At 38.4% G+C, this 9,554-nt stretch overlaps 1 protein-coding gene across 1 annotated transcript; it reads left to right on the top strand.

The window, feature by feature from the left end:
* Nucleotides 1–215: 215 nt before the first annotated feature.
* nr4a2a (nuclear receptor subfamily 4, group A, member 2a) lies at nucleotides 216–7,140 on the top strand. The gene is made up of 8 exons (XM_051905962.1): nucleotides 216–951; nucleotides 1,448–1,553; nucleotides 1,684–2,549; nucleotides 2,875–3,004; nucleotides 3,213–3,376; nucleotides 3,718–3,920; nucleotides 4,047–4,225; nucleotides 4,326–7,140. Exons 3-8 carry the CDS (start codon nucleotides 1,686–1,688, stop codon nucleotides 4,580–4,582), a joined length of 1,797 nt encoding a protein of 598 aa, XP_051761922.1. The 5' UTR covers nucleotides 216–951; nucleotides 1,448–1,553; nucleotides 1,684–1,685; the 3' UTR covers nucleotides 4,583–7,140.
* Nucleotides 7,141–9,554: the final 2,414 nt, after the last annotated feature.

Raw genomic sequence — 9,554 nt, forward strand, 5'->3', positions numbered from 1 at the left:
CAGTTTTCTGCATCAAATTTCTTATTGCCAGTTCCTGTTTATTTCCCTGTCTTCCGTTCATACTTATATTGAAACGACCATAAGGATCCCTCTGCTAATGACCCCTCCTCCACTACTTGCCTGGAAAATGACTGTAGTCTAATACAAATAGATGCAAAGTGTTAAAGATTCTGTATATTGACCTATGATTTCTTAAAAGGGAAGTTCTTGTTTAATAAAAGCTGGGCCGTGTTGAGTTTAGTCAACAACATGCGGCCAGCAGGGCCTACTCAAATTCATATTTGTTGAAATGTAGTTTTATCAATTTATTTATTTCATTTCTTATGCTGTTTCACAGAGTATTGACCAATGCCTCTAGGATATTTTTAACCAATGTTATTTGTTTTTTAAACCAATATTAACAGCCTTTCCAAAACCAGCTTTCCAAAAAAACAAAAAAAAAACAAACAAAAAAACAAACAAAAAAAAAACATAGCTTTATGTTCAATGTTCAAAAGACTGAATAAATATATAATTGAATTGTTGATATCTTTTTTTCATCAGTGTTTCATGTGAAATTTTAATAATTGCAATTTCTTAACATGTTTATCAAAGTATACAGTGCATACTGAAATATACATCACCAAACAGAGGTAAATTGCTATTCGATCATGGAGGATATATACTACAGCAGATTTCAGTGAAATCACAGTCATGCACCGGCTGTCAGTCAGTCCTCAGATTGGCAGAAGAGTCTCGCAGCTGATTGGTGCTACTCACATATGACGCAGATGACGTACTGAACTCAAGCACGTGGGTCTCACATAAACAAAGACACATTGGCAGACAGAGCTCTACATGCCAGTGTTGAGCTCCGAGCTGTGCGGACAACACGCTGTACTGGACATTTACACACATATTCTGCATTACAAACATATGGATACAATATAGTTTTGCTGATGGTCTACTAAGGTATGTCATTGCCTTTCTTTTTTTATTTTTTGTGCAAACATGTAGTTAGCAGAATTGTCCTATGGTATCTTTGTTTTAAACAGTCTGTGATTTCCGTTTGTTGGTTTCTGCTGGTTTTATGCAAACTGTTTTTTTTTTTTCTTTTTCTTTTTTTTTTTTTCTCTGAATAGCTGCAATGTGAAATCAGTTTTTATTTAGTCCTTGTCTGAGACTAGAGTCTAGAGACCAGCGCACGGTTATGTTTATGTGAAATTGTGTTTCTTCAGACCTTAATTTATTAAAATGCATTAAACTCGAGAGTAAAAACAAATAAACAAACGCGGCGCGCAAAACCTTAAACTTCCGATCCATCACGCATATGCACATGTTCTGATACGGCGCAAGAAAGTGTATTTCAAATTTCTAAGTTTAACTGAGCTCTCGTATTTTGCATAGTTATTTATTGGAACAAATAAAATGTGATGCAAAATCAAGTGAAAGTTGTGTGTTTTATCAGAGGGAGAATCCAGAGCCGAGTCGTTTGTCTTGAACCCCGGTATTAAATTTCATCTGTTATTATCACCTTCACCAAGATCTGCAGAAGAACAGTCCCACGACTGAAGGTACTTCACGATTTTCAGTTGTTAAAAGTGATTTTGCAAAGTTGCATGTAAGCACTGCCAAAACGAGTTTCTATTATTTTCAGGCTTGTCTATCTGTTTTGTACTGATTAGGCTACTGTTTTGTTTGCAGCCATGCCCTGCGTCCAGGCTCAGTATGGCTCATCCCCGCAGGGCGCCAGTCCTGCGTCTCAGAGCTACAGTTACCACACCAGCGGAGAATACAGCTGCGATTTCCTCACACCAGAGTTTGTGAAGTTCAGCATGGACTTAACCAATACCGAGATCACCGCCGCCACCACCTCACTGCCCAGCTTCAGCACCTTCATGGACAACTACAACACCAGTTATGACGTGAAGCCGCCCTGTCTTTACCAGGTGCCCCATTCTGGAGAACAGTCCTCTATCAAGGTGGAGGAAGTCCAGATGCACACATACCATCAGCAGAGCCATTTGGGCCCGCAGTCAGAGGAGATGATGGCCCACTCCGGGCCTATGTACTTCAAACCGTCCTCACCTCACGCTACAACGGCGAACTTCCAGGTTCAGCCTAATCACATGTGGGAGGACCCGGGCTCTTTGCACACTTTTCATCAGAACTATATGACCTCGCACATGATAGATCAGCGCAAGAACCCCGTGTCCAGGCTCTCCCTCTTCTCCTTCAAGCAGTCTCCACCAGGAACTCCTGTTTCAAGCTGTCAGATGCGCTTTGACGGGCCTCTCCATGTGTCCATGGGGCACGACAGTCCCGGGACGCACCGAGCCCTGGACAGCCAGAGTTTCGCAGTGCCCAGTGCTATCAGGAAACAGGCGGGCATCGCTTTCACCCACTCCCTGCAGCTCAGTCATGGCCATCAGCTGATGGACAGTCAGGTGCCGTCACCTCCATCTAGAGGATCACCGTCCACCGAGGGTTTGTGCGCGGTGTGTGGGGACAACGCGGCGTGTCAGCACTATGGAGTCCGAACGTGTGAAGGGTGCAAAGGCTTCTTCAAGGTATTTTTTTTTTGTCCCATATTTTTGTTTTTATTAAAAATAATAATAATTTGTGGTTTGGTTGCCGCTCATATCAGTTCCCTTTAATTATATGAGTAAAATGGGACATGATCAGACGTTTGAGGAACTGAAGCATATTGGCGTTTTTTTTTTTTTTTTTTTTTGCTTTATTTATTTTATTTTGCTCCTCGCATATCTGATCAAAGATCATTTACATCCAAAATACTCTCAATGTTTGTTTCCTAAATTATCAAAAGTTTCTCTGAATGTCGTCTAATTTAAACGAAATCTTATTGTCTACTTTTTATTTTATTTTATTTTTTAGCGTACAGTACAGAAGAACGCCAAATATGTGTGTTTAGCCAATAAAAACTGTCCTGTGGATAAACGCCGGAGAAACAGATGTCAGTATTGCCGCTTTCAGAAGTGCCTGGTGGTCGGGATGGTAAAAGAAGGTAAATCGCTATAATATTTGTCTACACTTCTGGAAACGAGCGGAGGGGATCCATGCGCCTTAATCGCAGTTCATTAGAATCGTTCTCTCACTTGGAAACTAGAGTAGTGCGCAACTGCAATTACAGTCATCCCTGATTTAATTGTAAATACATGTTACAACGAGCATAACAGCTCCTTGATAGTAACAGTCTTGTGTTGTTTTGACAGTTGTCCGGACCGCCAGCTTAAAGGGTCGGCGAGGCCGTTTACCCTCCAAACCCAAAAGTCCGCAGGAGTCTTCGCCCCCCTCTCCGCCCGTCAGTCTGATCAGCGCTCTGGTCAGGGCTCATGTGGACTCCAACCCTTCTATGAGCAGCCTCGACTACACCAGAGTGCGTTATACTGCATTTATCTTTCATTTTACCCATCATTTTAGACTTTGAGAAGACAGTCAAAATGCGCATATGACTCTTGATGCGCTCCCTGCGCGAATCTGACAGAACCAATATTAGGAATTTAATATCATACAGTGTTTCATTATAAACTTTCAACACTTTAAAGGTGGCATATTTTACTCTCTAAATTGCTTTTGCAAGAAAGAAGCCAGTGAAATACAGACACAAGTTAAATTAAAGAGGGGGAAAACTCTCCCCCTTTAAGAAATGGGCTTTGCAATTTCACGGGTTATATATTTTAAGGGAGCTCATTAAGTCATGTTTAAATTAAATTCCAGTTCCAAGCCAACCCGGACTACCAACTGAGCGGAGATGACACACAGCACATCCAGCAGTTCTACGACCTCCTCACGGGATCCATGGAGATCATCCGCGGATGGGCAGAAAAGATTCCCGGGTTCACCGACCTGCCTAAACCGGATCAGGACTTGCTGTTCGAGTCCGCCTTCCTGGAGCTTTTCGTGCTGCGCCTGGCGTACAGGTACCGAGGCTTCTGGGGAAGTGGCTTTGCTGCTTCACTTTTTATTGGCTCTGCAATAATTAGGAGCCGCTTAAATCCCAGTTTAATGCGCACGGTAATTAATGGGCGCTTTGTCATTAATTTCAGGTCCAACCCGATGGAAGGCAAACTCATCTTCTGTAACGGGGTGGTGTTGCACAGACTGCAGTGCGTGCGTGGATTTGGCGAGTGGATTGACTCTATAGTGGAGTTCTCGTCTAATCTTCAGAACATGAATTTAGACATATCTGCTTTCTCATGCATCGCCGCCCTAGCTATGGTCACAGGTAAGATCGGTTTTTATTATAGCCTATTGTTCAGAAAATCGTTACTATTTTTATGTTATGTTCTAATACAATAATAATAATAATTATTATTATTTTGCAGAGAGGCACGGACTGAAAGAGCCCAAGAGAGTTGAGGACCTTCAAAACAAGATAGTAAACTGTCTGAAAGATCAAGTCACCTTCAATGGAGGCGGCTTGAATCGTCCAAACTATTTGTCCAAACTGTTGGGGAAACTGCCTGAACTGCGCACACTGTGCACACAGGGTCTGCAGCGCATCTTCTACCTAAAACTAGAAGATCTGGTCCCACCGCCAGCAATAATCGACAAACTGTTTCTTGACACTCTGCCCTTTTAAACCGAGAGAGAGGGAGACAAACTATTTCAAACAACCTCAGAGAACTTCCACAGACTCCCTTAAAAACTGAAAGTCTGACTTTTTTAAACCACCAACCATCGCCAACTGAAAAAGGATCCAACAATTTAAAGCCTGGAAAACACCACGCGAAAAAAATAAATAAATAAATAAAATAAAAATAATATTAATTCATTTTGCCACCGGCAAGTGATTTTTTCCTCTTTATCCCACCACCAAACTGCCTCTGAGTATCTCAGAACAGACAAAAATGTAAAAAAAAATAAAAAATAAAAAATAAAATAAAGGAAGAAAAAAGTAATAATAATATGAGAAATTATAATAAAAGACAGATTATCCAATAGTTTGCCTGATTTTGAACAATGAAAAATATCACGCCACTACTAATCATTGTTAACTGCAAACGTCTGTATTCATGGAAAAATCACAGAGTGTATCATATACGCCATTTCTATATACCTATTCAATAGATTTATGTGATTTATATGATGTGTATAAAGCTTGTACAGAGACAGTTTTTTTTCTTTTTCTTTTATAACTTGTGCCTGTGTATCTCTGTCAGGTGGAAAGGAGACGCATGTTATAGAGGACTCTTGTCTCTATTACACACTCTATATTCCGGACACTATGTAGTCTGTTAGATTTTATAAAGATTCGTAGTATTGGGGCAACTTTTAAATATGGCACATGTGGATAAAGATACCAGTATCATCTGTACAGGTAAAAAGGGACCCATAGTGTTTGTAAAATTGTCAGACATTCCTTGTTTGTATGTGTTGTATGTATTGTTGCTGTTTAATATAAACGTTTATATATTTATTTTGAGTTTGCCGTTAAAGCATGGTGCAGTTGAAATGATTTCAGACGCATCACCGTCGTCTTTGTTTAATGTCTCATATGTGATTTAATTTGCCATCTTCTATTCCTGTAGGTGTGTGAAAATCATCACTGCCTTTTTTCTATGGTTCAACTAAATATACTGCAACGCGTTCGGTTCGGTTCGGTTCCGAATCCGAATCAAACTCCACGAGAAAAGAATATTTAATGTTTACAAATAAAACTTTTAAATAATTTCCATGGAGGAGCCGTGTCTCTTAATCAAATTTCAAACCGAAGAGGGAATTCATTGTACTGAAAATAAGGACTTTTCCACGGAAATTTGTGATCAGAAATTGCTCAAGGAAAAACCTACATTGCTCATGGCAAAAACAAAAAACAAAAACAAAGAAAGTTATTATTATTGTTATTATATTATTATTTTTCTTCACGTGATAGGTTACGCTTTCTTTTTTATTTTCATAAGAAAGTAAACATAATGGGCGCTTTGTCATTAATTTCAGGTCCAACCCGATGGAAGGCAAACTCACATCACTGAATATAACATTTAAAACGTAGATGGCAAATAATAATTTCGCTGGAAAAAAATACGCATTTCTGATACATCCATTTCATCAGGTTGTTTTTTCTCATTAGAATAAGAATAAACAAAGTAAAAATAAATAATAATAACAACAAAAATAATAAAACCCCAGTAAACAAGGAAGCGTTTTAAAAGTTTGCCCCACAATAAAAAAAAAGAAAACCTTACGCAATCTGTGGAAATTTATTTCCATTTATTTTAAAGAGTTTTGCGAACTAAAAAGATCTGAACAGAAAGATATTGCATACGCATATTCGTCATTCAAATGCATAAAATTGTTTTCGCAAACAGATATAGTTGTTTTGTTGTTTTTGTTGTTGAACTTGAGATACACTACATGTGTCTGAAAACTATTAAATTCGTTACAGTAAGTTATAAAATGAGGCCGATGGATGAAAAAGTAATGTAAAAAAAATTAAAATAAATTATCTATTTTTTAAAAGCAAAAAAAAAAAAAAAAAAAAAAAAAAAAAAAAAAGGAAAAAGGAATTGCGACAATTTTTACTGAGTAATAATTAGAGCGATTTATAGCACAGCTTTATGCTGTTTCATGCATTTAGTAAATTTTCAGTACATTTCTGTACTGAATGTACTGTATGTACTCAATGCGTAATAAATTTTATTTTTGTTTTCAGTTATTTATCAATTACGGGAGAGTGCTACATGTTTGGTTTTAATGTTTTAGATTGTTCCAAGAAACATTAAAATTAAATAAAATAATAGCGAAAGAATATTCATTTTACTCTTTATATTTTACTTCGGAATGATGAATTTCTTCTTTTTGTTTAACTCTTGTTAGGTGCTCTCCTGCACCATTACAGGGTCGTAGGGGCTGTATGTGGTACCAGAGCATAATGAGCTTTATTTAGACAGGTATCATTCTCTAAATTATTTAAAGCAGTGCAGATTTGGAGAATGCAAGCGTGCGTATAATTGTATTACATGTGTGCGCGTGTGTGCGGACTTGTGTCTTAAACCGAAAATAAACACGCATAAATGATTTTAAGGTTCTATAATCTGCCAGCTTGATCATTTGAACACCGACGTTAACACCAGGCTCACAAAGAGTATGAATTTTGCCATTTCAAACTCCTGCAGGATATTTGCAGCAACATGTACTTCAGAATGGAAACACCACATAATTACAAACGATATTTTGTGATATATATATATATATATATATATATATATGAACTAAAATGTGCTTATCTTGGAGACTTACACTTAATTTGTTGCAAGCAGGTGCAGTGTAATGTACTGTACACATAAACTTGACACAGGGACTTGAAAAACATTACTGAAACCCGGGAAAGCGTGATCATATTTAGACCATAAATCAGTGTAAAATATAAACCTAGCACATGTTACCATGAGCTTGTGAACATCTGCATTTTACTTTGTCCAGTGGGACTTTCTTCTATGGCTTTAGATGGGAGATGATAGATTTTGTGGAAAAAATTCACATCTAACCTGAATACAGAGCTAAAACAGACCTGATATAGCATGTTTGTCATAACTGTCTCAAGTAAGAGAAATTAGAGAAATTAGCCTTAAAGTTATGTATGTATATATATATATGCACACATTCATGCACATTTTCATTGTGCATTACTGAAGAGTGAAGAGTTCTTTACGGAATTCTGTCATTCACCATTCATGTCCGTGTAGCTCAGAAAGGACATGAAGGTGCCTCTGGGCAACGTCTGGGAAAGCTCACAATCACATAATCTCTCTCTCTCTCTCTGCTTTTCTTTCTCCCTCATTCTCTTTCTCTCATCAGCCATGGCATGGCTGATCTTTTCCCAAAGTTCTCACAAGGCAAAGAATTGTCTGAATAATTAGATCTTCACAGCAAAAAGACTAATTCCAAGTCAAATTAAGATTACACTCAAAAGCAGTTTGCTGACATTTAGCAGATCAGTTAGAGGGACGCTCTGCAGTGTCACAAGCTTGTACCGTGTTGACTGAAGTAATCATTTAGGTTGGCAACGGCCTAATCTCTGCACAAAGAAAAAAGCATGGAAGCAATGTCGTGAGCGGCGTGTGACAGAGAGACACGCTCACCTTACACATGTCGAGGTATTTTCAGTCAGCTCTAGTGCACGTCGTCGCACTCACACTCCAATTCTGCGTGTTTAAATAGAGACGAATCACAGAGCATTTCACTGCTCCTTTATCTGTGCTGACAGAGGGGACGAATATGGCGGCGGTCTCCTATATGCTTTTGGTCTGTCAATCTGCTCTCTGGGTTCTGCTTAGCACTGCAGATAATGCAAACGCAGAAGGAAGGATGGAAATAACACGCTCCGTCTGCACATGGAGAGCTCAGAGGCCGCAGGCACTTTGTCTTAAGTGCTAGAGCAGGAAACCTAAGAGGAACTAAATTATAAAGCAGTGCTCCGCTCGGACAGATCTGTCCAGTCTCTGTACTGAGGGGCTGATGGGATAGACACCCTAAAACACAGTCATTAAGCATTGCGGGACGCATTCTACCTACTTCATAGATGATTTCAGTAACTCATGGAAACCTCAGAGTAACAAGGTCAGATGTAGCTGCAGCATTGAACTGAACTGAATGAAAAGCAACTCTCTTCCCACCAGGAACCCAGCAACTTTTATCATTGCTTTGATCAGTTCTGTTTTACATTTTCTTTGCAGTCTTTGGGAAAAACCTACTTTAAATATCGGTTTCCATATACCAGGCAATGGCATCCTCTGTGACATGTGGGCTTGCAAACACAGTGCAAATCTGTGCAGAGCTAAAGCAGATGTCATGTGTTGGTAGAGCGCTCTGCTGGGTTTACAGACAGATGCTTACTGCATGGCCTTTAATGCAGTCCCTGCAGCTCATGTGTGTGAATGCAAATCTACTGACAAAAAATCCTACAGACATCTTCACATTTCATTTCAACATTTATTTGTGACTGGCACAGTGAAAGACTAAATATTTCTGTCCAACGATCTGACTGAGATAAAACAGCACTTACTGATGAGGAATGCTTTAATTGGAAATACATGCAAATGTTTAAATATTAAACGATGTGTGAGGATATGCCTTGCTCAAAAAATGAATTGTTGGATTTACTTCAAAAAGCAGTGTCAAGTGGTTCCACGCAACTATATAGAGTAATTTATACAAATAACAATTTAGTTGTATGAACAAAAGAAATTCAAGTAGAGCTGACAAAATTTCTTTGAGTAAATACAAATCATTTGAATTTGTCACTGTTACATAATATTTATATATGCAGTTTACTTAATACGTAAGGTGTACACATTTATTATTTTAATATATATGCAGTCCCTTGCAAAGCATGCTGGCAACTGCCCAGTAAGTTATGTCAACATTAATTTGTGCATTTTACTCAGCAATGTTAAGTTGACTGAACAAACACTTAAGTAAAGCTGACAATACTCATTTTTAGTAGAAACAACTCAGTTAAATTAAGTTCATGTTGTTACATGAGTTTTTAAGTAATGTGAACAAGGATGGTTTGAGAAACTGAACAACAGTGAAAGTTCATTTTTTTGAGT

The sequence above is a fragment of the Ctenopharyngodon idella genome, chromosome 9 (genome assembly GCF_019924925.1).
Source record: "Ctenopharyngodon idella isolate HZGC_01 chromosome 9, HZGC01, whole genome shotgun sequence".
NCBI lineage: Eukaryota > Metazoa > Chordata > Actinopteri > Cypriniformes > Xenocyprididae > Ctenopharyngodon > Ctenopharyngodon idella.

Excerpts from the sequence above, each read along its gene's own strand:
- nr4a2a (XM_051905962.1), top strand. The coding sequence starts at position 1,686 with ATGCCCTGCGTCCAGGCTCAGTATGGCTCATCCCCGCAGGGCGCCAGT. Across the intron at positions 2,550-2,874 it reads GGTGCAAAGGCTTCTTCAAG|CGTACAGTACAGAAGAACGC; the intron begins GTATTTTTTTTT and ends TTTATTTTTTAG. Across the intron at positions 3,921-4,046 it reads GTGCTGCGCCTGGCGTACAG|GTCCAACCCGATGGAAGGCA; the intron begins GTACCGAGGCTT and ends CATTAATTTCAG.